The following is a 20,368-nucleotide window of genomic DNA, read 5'->3' as shown; positions in this document are numbered from 1 at the left end:
ACTCATTGTTAGTGGTTGGGTGAAGCCATTTATTGTCAAACAACTGTGTTTACTCTTTTCAAATCATAATGACATACATTCTTAATACTGTGTGTTGCCCCCTTTAACATCAATGACAGCTTTGTGGTAGTTTGTGGACGAGGCTCTCTGATGATAAAGCTGCCATTGAATATGTCTTGGACTTTATTTACATCAGTTATGAAGAAGTACAAACAGTATGACACTCTATGGTGAATCTGCATGGAGTAGACAGTTCTCAAAAACAGGAAAATTTGCACTCATCACGTATGTAAATTTGCACATACTTGGACATTCCAACATCACAACAATCCAAAGCAAAAGATAAGTTGACCTGTCATTGGATACAGCAGAATAAAGTGGAGGTTCTGGAGTGGCCATCTCAGTCTCCTGACCTCAATATCATTGAGCTACTCTGGGAGATCTCAAACATGCAGTTCATGAAAGAATTTACAGCAATTGGAGGCTTTTTGCCAAGAGGAATGGGCAGATTTACCAACAGAGGAAATAAAGAGCCTCGTCCACAACTACCACAAAAGACTCCAAGCTGTCACTGATATTAAAGGGAGCAATACACAGTATTAAGAACCAGTGTATGTAAACCTTTGATCAGGGTCATTTGGGTAGTTTCTGTTGTCATTATGATTTAAAAAGAAACACACTTGTTTGACAATAAACGGCGTCACCCAACCAATAACCTTGAGTGAAATAAAAGTTTGTGTTATTCATATAATCATATATATATATATATATGTGTGTGTGTGTACACACATATATAGTTGTGTGTGTGTGTAAAAGTTTGGGCACCCCTGATGATTTCCATGATTTTCCTTTGTAAATCATTGGTTGTTTGGATCAGCAATTTCAGTTAAATATTATCACATAGCAAACAAACAGTGATATTTGAGAAGTAAAATGAAGTTTATAGAATTTACAGAAAGTGTGCAATAATTCTTTAAACAAAATTAGGAAGGTGCATAAATTTGGGCCCCCGACAGAAAAAAATACATAAATATTTAGTAGATCCTTCTTTTGCAGAAATAACAGCCTCTAAAACACTTCCTATAGCTTTCCAATGAGAGTCTGGATTCTCGTTGAAGGTATTTTGGACCATTCTTCTTTACAAAACATCTCAGGTTTGTTAGTTTCCGAGCATGGACAGCCCCATCGCAACTTCAACTTTGTCACCGATTCTTGAACATTATTATCAAGAATCTGCTGATATTGACTGGAATACATGTGACCCTCAACTTCAAAAAGATTCCCAGTTCCTGCACTGGGCACACAGCCGCACAGCATGATGAAACCACCTCCAAATTTGACTGTAGGTAGCAAGTGTTTTTCTTGAAATACTGTGTTCTTTTTTAGCCATGCATACCGCCCCTTGTTATGTCCAAATAACTCAATTTTAGTTTCATCACTCCACAGCACCTTATTCCAAAATGAAGCTGGCTTGTCCAAATGTGCTTTAGCATACCTCAAGCGACAATGTTTGTGGTGTGTACGCAGAAAAGGCTTCCTCTGCATTACAGCATCATACAGCATCTCCTTGTGCAAAGTGCGCTGTATAGTTGAACGTTGCACAGAGACACTATCTGCAGCAAGATCATGTTGTAGGTCTTTGGAGCAGGTCTGTGAGTTGACTATGACTGTTCTCACCATCCTTCACTTCAGCTTATCCGAGATTTTTCTTGGCCTGCCACTTTGGGCCTTAACTAGTACTGTGCCTGTGGTCTTCTGTTTCTTCACTGTTCCTCACAGTGGAAACTAACAGCTGAAATCTCTGAGATAGTTCTTTGTATCTTCCCCTAAACCATGATGTTTTCAAAGGGAGAGTGAGCCCCCTCAGAGAATAAATGAATAGCTGCACCCCCCTCCCCCACTGACACAAGATTTCAATATCTGTGTTTCTTTTTACTCTTGTACACATCTTAAATACATTTTAAAATTATTTGTGTGTTTTTAAGGAACCGTCTATGTATTTACACATTTTACAGCCTTTGTAAACATTTTAAACATGTATTTTTAAAGAACTTTCTATTCTATTTTTCTTTTGTCATATTTTAAACAGTTTTTTTAAACAAACATCTGTGTAGTTTTAAATGTATCTGGCATAACAAACACATTTTAACATAAATAATAAGGGATGGGTATTGATAAGATTTTATCTATCGATTCCGCTTATTGATCCAATTCCTTATCGATTCCCTTATCAATACCTCCTGTGAATTTTCTGTGTACTAAAACTGGGCTTTACAGGTTTTCTATGTCAAAAACATTTTACTGAGTCTTAAAGCAAATAAATATGAAATTGGTCATTGTATCCTTGATCTCTGGACATAAATAGAAATAATCAAAATATGTAGTTTTTGTCAAAAGCATTTACTTTCACACATTAATGGCACAAATCTAACTCCATACCTCTGAGCTGAGCTCTTACAGCCGGCTGTGCTGCACATCAACATTAATCTCATTCATAAAAAGTTCAGGATGTCTCATTTTGGGAGGGAAAAAACCCCAAAACATTTTAGTCTGTTGTCTGTGTTTCAACGCTTGAAAAGAGGTGGTCCCTCGTTTATCGCGGAAGTTACGTTCTAAAAATAACCTGCAATGGGCGAAATCTGCGAAGTAGTCAACATTATTTTTTTACAATTATTATAGATGTTTTAAGGCTGTAAAACCCCTCATTACACACTTTATACACTTTTCTCTTCTGTGTAAACACCCTCTTTTTCACAATGCCTTCGCTCACTGCCTCTGAGGGTACGGATGCGGGACCCGCAAAGAATCCAAGTCATGGCCATGGAGCTCTGTGGCTGCGGTTACCGAGACCATGCAGCGGCGCTGCGGATTTTTCAAAAGTCTTTCCTTGCGGGCTGCCGGAGTGCTCCGCATCAAAACAGCGAGCGTAGTCTCTGGACCTATTGCCAGAGTTGTCCGCAGCTCCGCACAGCAGACGGGGGCAGTGTGAGTGGCCCGCTGCGGCGCTTATCGAGCCCACAGATTCAGTAAGCGCATTGGAGGCAGTGAGAGCAATCACGGTGATGCCGACCGGTGCTGCGACCGGCCCACCTGATAAGGACGCAGAACACAATGCACTGTAAAAAAAAAAAAAAAAGCAGCATGCAAAATTGCACAAAAAAAAAATCCACGAAACTGCGAGGCCGCGAAAGGTGAACCGCGTTATAGCGAGGGACCACTGTAATTTGATTTAAACGATGATTCACTTTGAAGGTATTAATTCTGACCAGATTCTGGCGCAGTGTTTAGAGCTGTGTGAACGGAACGGAGGACTATTCTCATTTCTTACCTGCAAGACGACAAGATTCCCAGTTAGTAACTTTAATCCACACAAAAGCGACTCACGATTGACATTTTTAAATGGCTTTGAGAGGGGTTAAGAAGCGGACTTGTCACTTCTGAAAAGCACAAAGCAATGAACCCACGAAACAGTGGGCTTCATTGTTTCAAGCTTCAAAGCGGAGCTGTTACAGAAGAGAAATGGATCATTTTCACAATAAAACACCCTCAGAAACAACGGCCGCTCTGAAGGACCAATAAGGGACTCGTTAAGCAAAAAGGCTATTGTTGTCGGTGGATCGAATTATTTTTTCTTAACGATTCTCGAACAGAACCGGTTCATGATACCCATCCCTCGCACCCCCGTGAAGAACTCTGGCACCCAACTGGGGGGTGGGGTGGGGGTGCCTCACAGTTTGAAAACCACTGGTTTAGAGGCTCCCATGTTGCCACTCATTAGAAGAGATGCAAAGAGGGGAATCATTTGTAAATGGCCACCTAAAATACCCTTTCTCATGACTGGATTCGCCTGTGTAAGGAGGTCAAGGGTCAATGAACTTACCAAACCAATTTTGTGTTCCAATAATTAGTGCTAAATGTATTCAAATCAATAAAATTACAAGAGTGCCCAAATTTATGCACCCGTCTAATTTTGTTTCAATAATTATTGCACACTTTCTGTAAATACTAGAAACTTCATTTTACTTCTCAAATGTCAGTGTGTTCATCTGCTATATGATATATTTAACTGAAATTTCTGATCCAGACAACCAATGATTTATAAAGGAAAATCATGAAAATTATAAGGGGTGCCAAAACGTTTGCATATAACTGTATATATGTATAAACAAACATGAAAATTCAGTCTTCTATAATATATTCCAATTCTAAAGTAGAACTCTACTAGTCTATACTAAGGTATATCTAAATATCTTAAAAAAAGATCAGTAGAAAAGAAGAGTAGAATAGAGTAGAGCCACTTAGGTGCCATGTCAGATCTTGTGTTTTTATCAGGAGGGTTTGCCGCTTTATGTCTGTACGTGCCCTATTTATGATCTGTTTTCAACAAGTGTAATTATGAATCTGATCTTGTACCATTTATGCAAGTGATTCAAATCCAATATGAGGAAGGAGAAAAAAAAAAGAGAGAAGATACTGGCCAATTTAAATATAAATGCAACCCAGCGGAAAATTGAACAAATGAAATGTACTCCTAAAATCTCTGTGCAGACAGAATCAGAACCCAAAGTCATGAACAGTGACTGTTTATTCTCTGAACACAGCAGTGCACTGGGACACTCGTGTTGCTCTGAATCTCCTGCACTTCATGTTAACTGTAAAATACACGTTGGCTTGTAACAGGCATTCCCAGTCTACCACGACAAAGTACACCTGTAGCTAGATTGTTGTGGTTTACCTCATAGCACTGCGTTCTGGTTTCCGTCTCATTTACATCAAAATGCTTGGGCATGCTCGACCTTTAGGATGCTACTGGCTGCTCTTGAAGCGGCCAATAGCCATCTTCAGTGTGTAGTTGGGGGTGAGCTGAGTGGTTAGTAATGGCAGGTTGGTCATGGGGCTGGAGCGGTTCTTGGTCTTGATCCAGCTCTCAATGGCGTCCTTCTCATAAGAATAGCCATCTGTTGGACAAACATCAGTTCAGTTCAGTAGAAAAAAAAAAAAAAACCCTTCCAACCTCCCTGCTCGGGGGTTAGTAAGGTTAGACCTTACTCATGTGAAGTGCCTTGAGACAGCTTTGTTGTGATTTAGTGCTATACAAATAAAAATAAACTCGCGTGTTGCCTGTGGGAATCCATGGGCTTTAGAATGGATCATGTTTATAAAATAGGTAGCCAAAATTTTTCAAGGGTGGTAGTAAATTATGCAAAGTTTCTATAATGATCTGGAACGGTGTGTGAGTCCAGAATGTAATTATCAAAATCCATTGTTCACTACTGTCAGCTAATATCTGTAATTTCTCCAAAAATATTGGTCGAATCAACTTTTTGTTTTTGCAGCGTTCATCCTTGACCCAAAATACATAAACATGCAATGGCAAATGTGAGCTCTCCCCAGTTTCTCTGTGATCGAAGCCATATACACACAGAGGCCACTTGGCTTTTAATATATAGATGGAAATGGAATTGATTACAAATTGGGTCCCATCAGATTCCCTCGGGTCTTGGGTCTGTTTCTCAATATGTCTAATTCTTGACAGATTCTGTTGCTAAGGTGTCTTTGTCCCCTTCCCCAGATTAATTTCCACACATTATGTTGCATTTTTTTTTCCACGCGTTTGTGTGGTCTGATGCTCACCTGCAGCTATGACCGGCTCCTTCATCAGCTCCCTTGTGATGGGACACAGGAACTCGTCGGGAATCCCTTCACACGCTAATCCACTCTTCAGCTTCTCCACCTTCCTCAGGACTTTGCTGCGCAGACCTACAGACTCTGAAAGAGCACACAGAAAACAAAACCGGGGATGGTGGCGAAAGAAGAACATGGAGTTTTGCGTGACCTCATTAAAATGGGAACTGCTGGAGTGTCAAGAGGAACAGAGTGGGCTGATCCGAGCACGACGAGCAAACGTGATAAAATCAGTACCAGGATGGGGAGCATTTCTTATTCCTGTGTTTAGCACTTTTCGCTCTTGGGTGGCAAATGTGAGCGTGGGTGAGTGTGAGCATGGTGGGAGCAGGACGTGTCAGCTGAATATCTGTCCAATTCAAAGTAGGCAGAGCCACTCAAACGCTTACAGCTCACATCAAGAATTTCTACAGAGCAAATCTGGTTTTCCAGCAAAAAGAACTGCCAGCTAAACACACACAAAACGCTGCTCTTTTATCTGATTAGCTGGACTCCTCTGAAAGGAGTGAAACTTACTGATGTTCCTCCTCCTACCCGGTGAGAGAAGATGCTGATTTCTCAGTAATGTTCTTATCAAAGCCGGTTGTGTCAGAGAGGTTGGACGCTGCTCTCGAAGCCGACGTGCACACAGATGCTGTCAGTGCACTGAAGCTAAAACGGTGTAGACGCAGCAGTGATTGACAGCGACTGTGCGACGGTAATGACGGCATGGCAATACAACAAACATTTGCTGACAACCTAGTGATGAATCCTGGCCCAGCTGCTGGATTGACATCAACAACAATCCTCCTCCAGCAGCCCTGTGACTGAAGGAAAAGTAGGGTCGGGAGGGGAGGGGGGTGTTGAAATATACCCAAAATCTGAAATATCTAAATTTACAGACTTGGATGTGAAATTGTGATGATATTCTGATTAAATATATTTAGTACGGATTGTGTGACTGACAACATGCTCCAGATTAAAGTGCTGAAGTTCCAAAGCTTAATGCTTTTGCCGTCTAATATGTAATCTGGCAGAATAAAACCCAACATTTACTTATTCCTTCACCCCTACTTTAATTTAATGTCCTGCTTCCATATCCAGGAAGAAAAAAAAAAATCCTAATCCAAGTAAATCCTTGTAAATTCTAACAAGAGACGAGGCCTGTAAAATACCCAGAATGCTCAGTTAACACTGACGTTGCACACAGAGTCCTTTAAACATCGGAGAACAGACTGCCGGTGTTTTCTGTCTCACCTATCTGGAGATCTGATGCCAGAGTTTCCTTGGTGAGGCTGAGCAGCTCCGTCCCATCGATGTTGTTGGCTTTGAAATTGTCCACCAGCACTCCCAGATCCTCCTCCACCAACCACACCAACACATCCTCTTCAGACCAGTCGTTGACCAGCAGCTTGGGTTGGCCCGACGTGGCTCTTCCTGAGGGAAATAAATAAATTCAAAGCTACGACTTCTTCTTTGACCAGCTGAAGAAGCTTCAAAAAAAAAAAAAAATCAAAATGCTCTTCGTGCAACAACTATCTTGAGATCTTGCTGACTGATGTATATCTTGGAGAGTCCTTTGATACATCTGAGGCCGTACGTTTACACACTCCAAACACAAATCCCCCCCCCCCAACAGCCCTGTAGAAAATTCCGATCTGATGTTGGACTAAAGGGTTACTCTAAGATGGCAGCCAGCGCGCTCACTCTCAAAGGTGGACGATGCTGCGTTTCTGTCTGTTGGACCTTTGAGACCAAACATCGTTCATCTCTTGTTAATTTGGGGGTTCTTTCCTGAACACTTGAAATTCTGATTGATGCCAAAATTCTTATATTTTCATACAAAAGCTTGTACAGTCGCTCCTGATGAACATCAGGAAGGAATCTGAATTGTGGAAATATCCAAATTATTCATTTGATATTTCAGATTTGGATAATCATTATTGCTTTAAAATATATAATATAAATGAAGTTGAAATGATAACCGACTTAAACACGAGGGCTTGGGGGTAAAACTGAATTTGATTTATTTTCTTTTTTTAAAGCCAGTGGGTATGTAAACATACGGCCTCAAACAGGGTGAAAAACAGATTTTTCTTACTTCCACCGTGGAGGTAGAAGTAAGCTTTCACTGGTTTGGTTATTTTGTCAATCAGGATTACTTAAAACCATGCAAACAGATTTCCGTGAAACCTGGTGAAGGGTCAGGGTTGTTGCTGACTGCTGCTTTAGAGTACGTGCACAACCTGTTTCTAACTGCGTTTTTTGAAAACAAAGACAAGGTGACTAACCAGGCGCCGGCTCCGCATCTGTCAGATGGAGAAGCCACGAATGAGAAGAAGTGGACACAAAAACAGGTCATGAGATTAAAAAATAAAAAATTGCAACTCATCATCATCTAGAGATTAATTCATGTCTGGGTTTCCCACCATGTCCAATACATCCATCCTCTATCCTCCAGATGTTTACGGTCTTATCCATAGATCCTGTAGCAATTAGTGGTGAGGATGGAGAGAAGGAGCACGCCGTCACGTACCTACAGTACAAGACACAACTCATCAGTGACAGCTAACTGGTTTTTCTCATCACTGCAAAATGAGATTTAAAAAAAAAGCACATTTGGTTTATAGGGTACGGCGTCAGGATGGTTGAAGAACAAACGAGTGAAGGGATTTAAAGAGAAACAGAAATACTCGACTAAAAATATCTGCTATAACCAAGTGATTGAAAACACGATGAAAGACGACAGTAATTCTGCTTGGTTTAGAACTTAAAACAAGCTGCTTCAAAGCGACTGATGACTGAAGAGAAAAAAAAAATCTTCTCGACTACAAACATGGTGCCTCAGCCGCCGAGTGTCTGCAAACCAAAGAGCTGCAGTGAAAATGTTCACACACCAGATCTAAATACGCAGCAGTGACGGCAAACGTCCCGTATCTGTGAGATGCATCAGGTTTGTATCGCACATTTAAACTTAAACTCTTCAGTCGGAGAAGGAAGACGGGTTCAGTCACAAACCGTCTAATAGCTGCAGCTCAAAACGCTGCTTACCTGATTTAAAAAGCGATTACAGGGTCAGTGACAGATGTGCATCAGGATTTGGTTAAGTGCTGCATTTTACTTTCATTTTTTGTTGTCTTTTGTCAGTTCTCCTCGTTCCCCGTCATCGACTTCCACTTCAGTGTGAATCTGAGAAGTGGTTTTAAATGAGCCGCACAATGACGGTGAGCTTGCTGCTTTTCAGCAGCGGGCTGGATGGACGTAATGTATAAATATCTGTAAGTGTCGTGGCTCAGCTGTGGCTGAAAGATAAGTGTTTAGTGTGAGGTGACAGTGTTTTCTGATTCGTCACCTCACCACATTAAGGCCTATTGTGCTTTGCTGCAGTGCGTGCGCCTCGTCTACAGCGCACTTCTTCTTTTATACATGTAGTGAACATCACAGGCTGAAAGGAAGCTCTTACCCTTTGATTCTGAAACATTCAATCTGCTCGTCACTTTACATGAAGCTGAACTGATCTCAGTTTAACGTTAACATGGCTACGCGTCTAAAGAGCGCACGCGCCTTTACGCTGGACAAGTGTGTCAGGCATCATCTCCGACTGAACAAAAGCCTGAGCACTACCTGTAACATTTTTATGATTTGTACATAGAAGTGCTGGAACAGATGCACAATACATAAAGACACAAATTATTATTGTAAGTCCCAGAAACACTTAAGTTTGTAGTATAATTATGCTGACATATACCTGCATATAGACTGACTGTGATATTTAGGCAACTTCTTGGAGATGCCACTTTTTCTCAAGATGTCCCAGATAGTGCAGCAAATAACTGAAACAATACTTCACATGGTGATACAAGGACCAAATACAGCACATATTCTCCTTAGACATTGCTCTTTTGCAAAAACCGACAGGCCACTTGAATTTTCAATAGGTGGCCACGTAGGGTTCAACTGAATAATTACACAGGGGTAAGATATAAAAATGCTCCAATCATATTGAAAACTATACCACATTATTTGTCTGATTGTACAGATTCCAAAAAGGTATAGTTTGGACTATCTATGACTGAATTCTATAGAGTTATGGGGCAAAAACCTTAAGAAGGGTGACAAAGGTCAATTTCAGTTTGTACAGGGGTCAAAAGTTAAAGTTCCTCCACTGCGGTTCATGACAGTGAACTCAAGCTCGTTAAGAATGAAATCCTGAAAGCGAAACAACTGGGTGACTGCACCAAGAGGATCAGTGAGGCGGAGGTGCGCGTCGCCACTGTGGAGGATGAGTCCTGCACACTCAAAGGCAAGGTGGAGAAACTGGAAAAGAGAAACCGAATCCTGGAAGAAAAGGTGACTGACACGAAAACAAGATCACGCCTTTGCAATGCACGCCTGGTTTCTTTGCCAGAGGGGGCTGAGGGGCCAGATCCGTGTGCATTTCTCGAGAACTGGCTACTGGAGGTGCTGGATATGGCACCCCTGCGAGAGCCCTTGGTACTGGAGAGACCACACCGCATCGGACCAAAGCGAGGGATGGAGGACCCGCCAAGACCGCTAATAATGAAGTTTCTGAACTATAAACAAAAAGTTGCTGTGATGAACGCCGCAAGAAAGAAAACTGACTTTTTGTACAAGAACGTCAAAGTGCGGCTCTACAATGATTTTGCCACGGAGGTGCACAAACAGAGGAGGCAGTCTGATTCGGTGCGTCAATAGCTACGGCAGATGAGACTGAGACACAGAATAAGACTGCCCGCTAAATTGCTGGTAACACACAAAGAACATACTTTCACGTTTGACAACGCGTCACAGGTAGAAGAGTTCATTCATAGCAGTTAGGGTACAATGTGCTACATGTTTTGCAAAGTACTGTTCAAACTTCTGTTTTATTTATTTATTCATTTTTTTTATGACGGTTTATGCTTAACTGACTAATTCATAAATGTTATATTTGGATTTTGGTAAGGCAAGATTGCACATTAATGTGTTGTTATTTTATTTTGCATTGAATATGGTTAACCTTCTCTAATATTTAACTTAGATTTATTTTTATGTGGTCAATTTTCTACAAAAGCAGAGATTCAATATTTACATTAGAAAGAGCAGAGGAGGTTGTTTTTTCTTAGGTATTTTTATTATTTTATTTTTACTTCAGAATTGTGATTAATGCCACAAAGTCAAGGGGATTGATCAAGTTTAAGATCTGTCCCAAAAACAAGGGAGTTACATAAGCGGAGGAAGAACCACTTGACGTGGGGATGGGGTTCGTTCTTACTGTTAGAGTTCAGGGTGTTCATTGTATTTATTTATTTTTTTTAGTTCAGCAGTCAACCTTTTCATACAGTCAGCCATCAAAATTAAGATGATTGCGTTTGAATGTCACAAAAATTAAAACTAAAATGTATATCCTGGAATTGTAGAGGTTTACAGAAAACAAGAAAGTTGAAACAAGTAATGAACCAGCTAAAAGATTCTTGTGCAAAAATTATATTTTTACAGGAGACTCATACTATTAAGAAGGATCTCCTCAAAATAAGAAGGAGATGGCAGGGGGAGGTATATGAAATATCTTTTAACTCACAAGCTAGGGGAGTCATGACTCTCATCCATAACTCCATCCATTTCAAGTATCTGGCATAATTGAAGATAAATTTGGAAGGTATTTAATTGTCCAAGGTTCACTCCTTAAAACTAATTTAAATTTGATGAATATATATGGTCCAAATACAGATGATCAAAAAATTTTTACTGATCTTTTTTTTTTACTCTTTCTAATCTTCCAGGGGCATAAATAATTGCAGGCGATTGGAATTGCACCCTGGAACCAATTAAGGACCAATCTACTGGTGTAGACAACACCCATAGTAAAAGTAGGACAACTATCAAAAATGTTATGAATGAGCTAAATTTAACTGACATATGGAGGCATTTAAAACCCAATGACATTGTCTTCTCTTGCTATTCTGGGCCACACCGAACTTTTTCTCGTATTGATTACTTTTTAATTTCAGCTTCCCTACTGTCAAAAATTGAGGATTGCGTGAAATTATTTTAATAGATGATTCTCTTGTTAAAGATCCACCAAGATGGAGTCTAAGACAAAAATTGTTGTTGGATGATGATTTTCTCCAGTATATTGACAAGATAATCGAAAACTACTTTGAAGATAACACATCTGAAACAAGTGCTGTAATAAAGTGGGAGGCATTTAAAGCCGTGTTGAGAGGTCACATAATTAGTTACACCTCGTCTAAATCTAAAGAATTTCGGGAAAAGAGATTGATTCTTGAGACCAAAATAAAAATACTTGAAAACCAATTAATAAATAATAATATCACTAATGCTGAAAAAGAATTACTAACACTAAAAGCAGAATATAAAAAACTATCTGCTGATAGGGCAGCTTCTGATATTATCAGGCTTAATCAGACACTTTATGAACAGGGGGAGAAAACAGGGTCATTGTTGGCATGGCAAATCAAACAACTGGAGACAAGGAAAGCAATCACTTCTATTATTAAGAATAACAGCGTGACTTTTACTGATCCTATAGCAATAAACCAAGAGTTCAGAGAATTCTATAAAAAATTATATGCTTCAGAGAAAGGCTCTAATTATAAAAATGTGTTTTTAGACACTTTGGAAATTCCTCAAATCCCAAAGGATTTAAATGAAAGGCTCAAAGCCAGTTTGGAAAAAGAAATTAGTAAGGCCATTGACGGTATGAGGGCAAGAAAAACTCCCGGGCCTGATGGAGTTCCAATAGACTTTTATAAAAAAATTCAAGTCAAAATTACTTAAACCTCTGCTGGATATGTTTTTAGAAGCATTCCAATACAGGAAGCCTATCAAAATCAATGACGGCAGCACTAATAACATTACTACCCAAACCTGGAAAACCAAGCAATTGTTGTGGAAATATGAGACCAATAAGTCTCCTAAATGCAGATTTAAAAATTTTATGTAAAATTCTAGGCAATGCGACTCCAAGAAACATTACCTTACGTTATACATAGGGATCAAAATGGATTTCTCTTGGGACGACAGGGGTTTCATAATGTTAGGAGGGTTCTTAATATTATTCAAGGTTTGGACAGTACTGTAGATAAGGCCCTTTTATCTTGAGATGCCAAAAAGGCCTTTGATAAAGTTGTGGCCTTATCTGTTTAGTGTTCTGAGACAATTCGGCTTTGGAAATAATTTTCTAAAATGGGTTCGATTGCTGTAAATTCTACTGCAGAAATACTAACAAAAATATTGCACAGCCAACTGAAATAAAGAGGGGATGTAGACAGGGCTGTCTTCTGTCACCTCTCCTTTTCACACTGGCAATAGAACCTTTAGCCATTGCCATTAGAAAACATCCTGACATATGTGGAATACCTGTACACCAAACTGAACATAAAATAGCATTATATGCAGATGACGTTATCCTTTTTATTTAAAACATTAGTAGAACAATTCCAACAATCCTAAAATTGATAAGAGCCTTTAGTTTGGTTTCAGGTTATACCATTAATAAGAGCAAATCCTCCATCTTATTACTTGATGAAAAAGATGCCAGTAATCCTGACTAACAGGTTTTGTCCTTTAAAGTGGTTGATAACTTTACATATTTAGGTATTGATATCAGACGCAAAATCAATCTTCTTGTTAACTCTAACTATGAGTCTTTAATGAATGACGTAATGAGTTCAACTGATCGGTGGATGACATTACCATTGTCTTTAATAGGAAGAATCAATGTTATAAAAATGAATATACTCCCCGAAATGTTATACCTTTTTCAGAATGTGCCACTACCCCCACCTACAGATTTTTTTACATTTAAAGATAAGACATTAGACATTTAAAGATTTAAAAATAAACAAAATATTAATTTCATTTATTTGGAAAAATAATAAAGCTCGAACTAGACTATCATTATTGCACCTACCATATAATCAGGGAGGCTTAAAGTGTCCAAATATAATTCTGTATTACTGGGCTATACAATTAAGATCACTCAAATTTTATTTTGAAACAAATAAAGCCCCACAATGGAAAGAAATGGAATCAGATGGCTTAGATTTACCATTGCCTCAATACCTTTACTCAGATAAGATTACTAATCTAATAAAAAAACAAAAAAAACCCAAATAATCCAATAGTAAAGCACACAATAAAAGTCTGGTCTAAAGTACGTAAATACATCAATGAGCCAAGTGGGTTATCTTTATACTCTCCAATTTGGGGAAACAAGTATTTTATCCCTGGAAGAGCAATCAATCAATCAATCAATTTTTTTATATAGCGCCAAATCACAACAAACAGTTGCCCCAAGGCACTTTATATTGTAAGTCAAGGCCATACAATAATTATGTAAAACCCCAACGGTCAAAACGACCCCCTGTGAGCAAGCACTTGGCTACAGTGGGAAGGAAAAACTCCCTTTTAACAGGAAGAAACCTCCAGCAGAACCAGGCTCAGGGAGGGGCAGTCTTCTGCTGGGACTGGTTGGGGCTGAGGGAGAGAACCAGGAAAAAGACATGCTGTGGAGGGGAGCAGAGATCGATCACTAATGATTAAATGCAGAGTGGTGCATACAGAGCAAAAAGAGAAAGAAACAGTGCATCATGGGAACCTCCCAGCAGTCTACGTCTATAGCAGCATAACTAAGGGATGGTTCAGGGTCACCTGATCCAGCCCTAACTATAAGCTTTAGCAAAAAGGAAAGTTTTAAGCCTAATCTTAAAAGTAGAGAGGGTGTCTGTCTCCCTGATCTGAATTGGGAGCTGGTTCCAGAGGAGAGGAGCCTGAAAGCTGAAGGCTCTGCCTCCCATTCTACTCGTACAAACCCTAGGAACTACAAGTAAGCCTGCAGTCTGAGGGCGAAGCGCTCTATTGGGGTGATATGGTACTACGAGGTCCCTAAGATAAGATGGGACCTGATTATTCAAAACCTTATAAGTAAGAAGAAGAATTTTAAATTCTATTCTAGAATTAACAGGAAGCCAATGAAGAGAGGCCAATATGGGTGAGATATGCTCTCTCCTTCTAGTCCCCGTCAGTACTCTAGCTGCAGCATTTTGAATTAACTGAAGGCTTTTTAGGGAACTTTTAGGACAACCTGATAATAATGAATTACAATAGTCCAGCCTAGAGGAAATAAATGCATGAATTAGTTTTTCAGCATCACTCTGAGACAAGACCTTTCTGATTTTAGAGATATTGCGTAAATGCAAAAAAGCAGTCCTACATATTTGTTTAATATGCGCTTTGAATGACATATCCTGATCAAAAATGACTCCAAGATTTCTCACAGTATTACTAGAGATCAGGGAAATGCCATCCAGAGTAACGATCTGGCTTACGATCTGATCAAATGGCTTATGAGAACTTATGTAACACCAGTCAAATTGAACCGTTATAATAGTAATATATCAGATGTATGTAGTAAGTGCACTGATGCTAAAGGAACATTATTCCATTGCATGTGGCAAATTCCAGAGATAAGACTTTTTTGGGAGGAGGTTAGAACAGCAGTAGAAATAATCATTTCCAAGAAGGTTTCAACAAATCCTGCAATGTTTATTTTAGGAATTTATCCTGAAAGACATAAGTTTACCAAGTGTGAACAAATCATGATTAATATGTGTTTTTTACAAGCAAAAAGAACAATTGCAATATTTTGGAAAAAGACTCATAGGCCCAACATGATACACTGGGTAAAACAAATGCTTATCATCTTTCCACTGAAAAAAATTACATGTATTAGGAAAGGGAAATTAAAGCTATTTGAAGATATGTGGGGCCCATTTAAGGTTTTCGCTGGGAATCTAAATATAGGAAATAATGAGGAGAAATGATTGAAATTAATCTGGGAATATTTTTGTTTTAATTGTATAATTCATATATGTGACACCATTTATTGGGGCTGGGTGGTATGGTGATGGAATCTAATTGTGCTGTCAAGCTCTCAACTTTCTATTCTAGCTATATAGACAAATTGTGATTTCTTTTTTCTTTTTATTCAGATACATTTAAAGTAACTAACAAATCCTAAAACGGATTAATTAACATAAAAAAAATATCTGATCTATGTCTGGGAGAGCAATAGTGCTTAGTTTTCCGCCATTCCACCCACCCCTTTATTTTTTATTTTTTATTATTATTATTATTTTATTACGTGTATGGCTACTTAATTAGGCAAATATGTTGTCAATTCATGTATTTTTGTTTGTTTTGTTTCTCTTCTTATATTTCATGTATAATTCTGTTCAATGTGATTGTACTTTAACTGTTAAAACAAATAAAAATATTGTTTAAAAAAATGGTGCAAATTGTTGATTGAGTTACGTGGATTAATAAATGGAATAGTTTTTACTGTGTTGAATGCTTGGTCTCTAAAGTAAAGGTCAATAATGTTGACGTCCATTGAATTCTATGACATGTGACATATGTTACCACATAACGTGATAACTAAGCATGATACATGGTGCAAACTATTCCTTTTTGAAACCCTATTAACTCAACCAATAATTTGCATCACCTTTGAACAAAATTGGAGCAACTTTAACTTTTGACCCCTATACAAACTGAAACTGAACTTTGTCACCATTCTTGTTGTTTTTACCCCATAATTCTATAGAATACAGTCATAGATAGTCCAAACTATACCTTTTTGGAATCTTTACAATCAGACAAATAATGTGGTATAATTTTCAATATAATTGGAGCATATGCAAGTTGTGAAGAAGCACATGCTTGCTTTTAATGAGTACTTGCAGAACTAGAATGTTGGTAAGTAGTTAACTTCTTGGGTGTACAACCAGACTATTCTGTTTACTGCATGGTAAGTAACTGGAACTGGAGAGAAGCTCCCCTGTAAAGGTTGTAATCCAGGGGGTCACAGTTTGCTTTCTAGAGTGGGACAACAAGTCCTTTCCTCCGATCTGTAGGGATGATAATGCATTTGACAGAGTCATTAATGCTCATTTGGCAATTATTTAACGTCATTTTAGAGACTTTGGCAGAACACATCACACCAGAAAAAGAGTCACCATCCTTGGATGCCTCCTGATGTCAGCTGTGTCAGACAGACAGGATTAAACATTTTAGTGATGCTCACCGTTGCTGACCGTTTATTATGGTCCGTGATGCCAGCGGGTTCTGAGTGCATCTCATCAATGAGCGGAGATAACGTGGCGCAAGGCTGACGACAAATCTGAAGGAATCATTGTGCGCGTCCTCATACTACAGAGATCCGAACACTGATGATGACAAATTAAAATGTCCCAGTTCTTCATGACCTGCAGATTCATCAGATGTGTCACTGAGCATCCCTGGGAGCCTCTGGACTGATGCAGATCCAACACAGTTTCACAGCATTAGCAGAAAAGTGGGGCGATGTGTTGTGAGGTAGAGTCATGCAGCGAACAGCACCCGTGGCGGCGTACATGTTCACTGCTTGCTCTTGTCAGATGTTCGTGTGTGTTGCTCTGTGCAGCGGCTCGTGAATACACGCTATTGAGAGACACGACTCGACTCTGTGTATTACTTTATGCATCAACGCATGTAACATGGTGTCAGATGCTGCGCTGGAACCCGGAGTGAGAGTGACGCTGTTTGTCACTGGGACAACGTACATCGATTCGTTTTGATAGGCTTGATTATTATAAGTTTCAGTTAGCTAGCCTGCTAGCATCAGCACCGCATCGCGACAGAACAATGGCTTCCAACTTTACACCCAACATTCCACCGCCGGAGCCCATGAAGATGACCGACGATCTTTACAACAACTGGGTTAGCTTTCGCTCTGAGTTTGAGGACTATTTGCTTGCGACCAAGCTTGACAAGGCAGAGAAGCTGGTGCAGGCAGCGATGCTCAGGAGGCTAATGGGGAAAGACTGCCATCATGTCTACAAGCACAACCTGGGACTCGCAGCGGATGAGCAGAAAGACACACGAGTGATACTTGATAAACTGGGACAATACTTCACACCAACCAGTAATGTCATTTTTGAGAGGTACGTTTTTGGCAACCTTAAACAAGAGGATGGAGAACCTGTGGATGCCATTGTCACAAAACCGAGGGAGAAAGCTGCCACTTGTGACTACGGGGCTATAAGAGATGAGCTCATTAGGGACAGGCTTGTGCTTGGAATATCGGATGAAGGCGCCAGACGACGCATGCTAAGAGAGAAGGACCTTACGCTGGAGGGGGCTATTGACATTGGCCGTGCGGGACAATAAATTAAAATCCATGTCGCACGGTAGCTCCGTGCCTGGGGAGAGCATCAATGTGGCATATGGACAGTGACCAGGACGGAAACCGACCAGCAGGACACCCGAGTCCACAAATACATCTGCACAACCACAAAGAGGCACAGATGACTGCAAGTATTGTGGTACACTGCACAGACGGGGGAGAGGCTTGTGCCCTGCGTTTGGAAAATCATGTCGCCTGTGTGGCACCGCTAATCACTTTGCCAAGGTATGCATGAAAACGGGCCAGCGAGCACGTCAGGTGAATGCTGTGGAGGACCCACTGCTAGTGTACCGGGGGAACAGCGACCTTGATGAGAGAGATGTGTACACAGCAGAGAGCGTGGGGGCAGTGAACAGTGAAGGAAAGAAGTGGTTTATAAACCTTCCACTGCTCGGAGGGGTCCAGCGGTGCCAGCTTGACTCTGGCGCCACCTGTAACGTGATGAGCATTAAAGATAAGATTAGACTGGCACCAAGAGCGCCTCTTAAGAAAAGTCTCACCAGACTGAGGCTGTACAACAGCGAGTGGATGAGCTCAATGGGTGTTTATAGCACACAGTGTGTCATTGGAGGCAGAGCACATAAACTGGACTTTGAGATTGTGCGTACCAGTCAGAAGCCATTGCTTTCAGGGGAGACATGCGTGAGACTTGGCCTGATATGTTTCACCATCCCAGATGAGCTGAACAAAGTGGAGCACTGCAAGACAGGTGCACTAACCAAAGACAGTCTCATTAACACCTACAATCACGTGTTTACCAGCCCAGTCGAATCGCTGCCCGGCGTCGTCCAGTTTGTGTTGGATAGGTCTGTGGCGCCTGTCCAGTGTGCACCAAGGAACGTTCCGGTGGCCCTCAAGGCGGCTGTTAAGGCACAGCTTGACCAATATGTAAAGGACGGACACCTAACCACAGTCACACAGCCCACAGACTGGAACAGGAATTTGGTCATAGTGAAGAAAGAAACCAGACAATTTGAGACTATGTATTGACCCTAAACCCCTCAACCGCGCTCTGAAAAGGTCCCACTACCTCATGCCCACTTTAGATGATGTGCTATACAAGCTGCCAAAGGCGCGGATCTTCACCCTGGTGGATGCACATGTTCTTACAATGTCGCCTGGATGAGGAGAGTAGCCTGATGACAACGGTCTGGACTCCATGGGGTAAAATGCGGTGGCTGAAACTCCCTTTTGGCGTGTCGGTCGCTCCGGAGCTGTATCAGAGGAAACAACATGAACTGCTGTCCGGCCTGAGAGGGATTGAGCCCATAGCTGATGACATCCTCATAGTCGGCTGTGGGGACGAGGAGGAGGCAGTTCGGGACCACGATGCAAACCTCTTGGCTCTAATGGACAGATGCAGGGAAGTGAAGCTGAGGCTGAGCATAAAAAAGCTGCAGTTTCGTGTGAGAGAGGTCCGCTTCCACGGCCACATTCTGTCAGCGGAGGGCCTCAAGGCTGACCCAGAGAAGGTCAGGGCAGTCTAGGACATGCCAAACCCCATGGATGCAAAGAGTGTTCAGCGCTGTGTTGGCTTCGTTAACTATCTGTCAAGGTTCATGCCCCACCTGTTGGAAGTGTGTGAGCTGCTGAGGAGGCTGCTGGACAAAGAGGTGCCATGGCACTGGTTGCCCAAGCATGGTGCTGCTATGAAGGAGATCAAGACATTAGTCACAGCAGTGCCAGTTCTGTGGTACTATGATGTCAGCAAGCCTGTCACCATACAGAGCGACGCCAGTCAGACAGGCTTGGGCTGTTGTCTACTCCAAGGGGGACAGCCGGTTGCATTTGCCTCTCGCGAGCTGACCCAGACAGAGCAGAACTACGCGCAGATCGAGAAGGAGTGCCTAAGCATTGTATTCGCTTGTCAACGCTTCCACTACTACTTATATGGGAGGAGTGATGCTACTGCGGAGACCAACCACCGCCCACTAGTGTCAATCTTTACTAAGCCCCTCCTCAGCATGCCTAAACGCGTTCAAAACATGCTCCTTACACTCCAGAATTATTGCCTCACGGTGGTGTATAAGCTGGGCCCTGAAATGTACATCAGTGACACATTGAGCAGGGCCACCACCCCGCCGCAGGGGACGGACTCTCAGTACAGACATGACATGGTCTGCAGCATGCAGCAGGACGTGGCGGTCATTCAGCAAGCAGACTACCTAAACGTCACCGGCCAGCGCTTCGCCCAGATTCGACGACACACAGAAGAGGATGTGTGTCTTCAAACACTCAAGTCAGTTGTGTTGGAGGGATGGCCAATGCACAAAGAGGAGAGTCCCAGGGCCATCAGAGAATACTGGGCCATCAGGGATGAAATAAGTGCGCAGGACGGTGTGCTTTTCAGGAGCCAGCGTGTCATCATCCCGAAAGCTATGCGTCCTGAGATGCTGAGACGGCTCCACTACAACCACGTGGGAGGTGAGGCTTGCTACCGGCAGGCCCGCGATA

At 41.2% G+C, this 20,368-nt stretch overlaps 1 protein-coding gene across 2 annotated transcripts in view; it reads right to left on the bottom strand.

Moving 5' to 3' along the window:
- Positions 1–20,368, bottom strand: part of wdsub1 (WD repeat, sterile alpha motif and U-box domain containing 1) — an 80,130-nt gene that overhangs the window by 12,838 nt on the left and 46,924 nt on the right. For both annotated transcript variants that reach the window (XM_034195449.1, XM_034195457.1), the window contains 6 exons: positions 8,094–8,200; positions 7,956–7,973; positions 6,922–7,101; positions 5,635–5,769; positions 4,797–4,958; positions 2,610–2,612 (listed from right to left, as the gene is read on the bottom strand). In XM_034195449.1, the coding sequence (XP_034051340.1) occupies positions 4,807–4,958; positions 5,635–5,769; positions 6,922–7,101; positions 7,956–7,973; positions 8,094–8,200 (592 nt within the window). In that variant the 3' untranslated portion in view covers positions 2,610–2,612; positions 4,797–4,806. The remainder of the gene's footprint in view (positions 1–2,609; positions 2,613–4,796; positions 4,959–5,634; positions 5,770–6,921; positions 7,102–7,955; positions 7,974–8,093; positions 8,201–20,368) is intronic.

The sequence above is a fragment of the Thalassophryne amazonica genome, chromosome 2, assembly GCF_902500255.1.
Source record: "Thalassophryne amazonica chromosome 2, fThaAma1.1, whole genome shotgun sequence".
In the NCBI taxonomy this organism is placed as follows: Eukaryota; Metazoa; Chordata; class Actinopteri; order Batrachoidiformes; family Batrachoididae; genus Thalassophryne; species Thalassophryne amazonica.
Note: the sequence above shows the minus strand (reverse complement) of the source record. Positions and strands in the feature narration are given on the sequence as shown.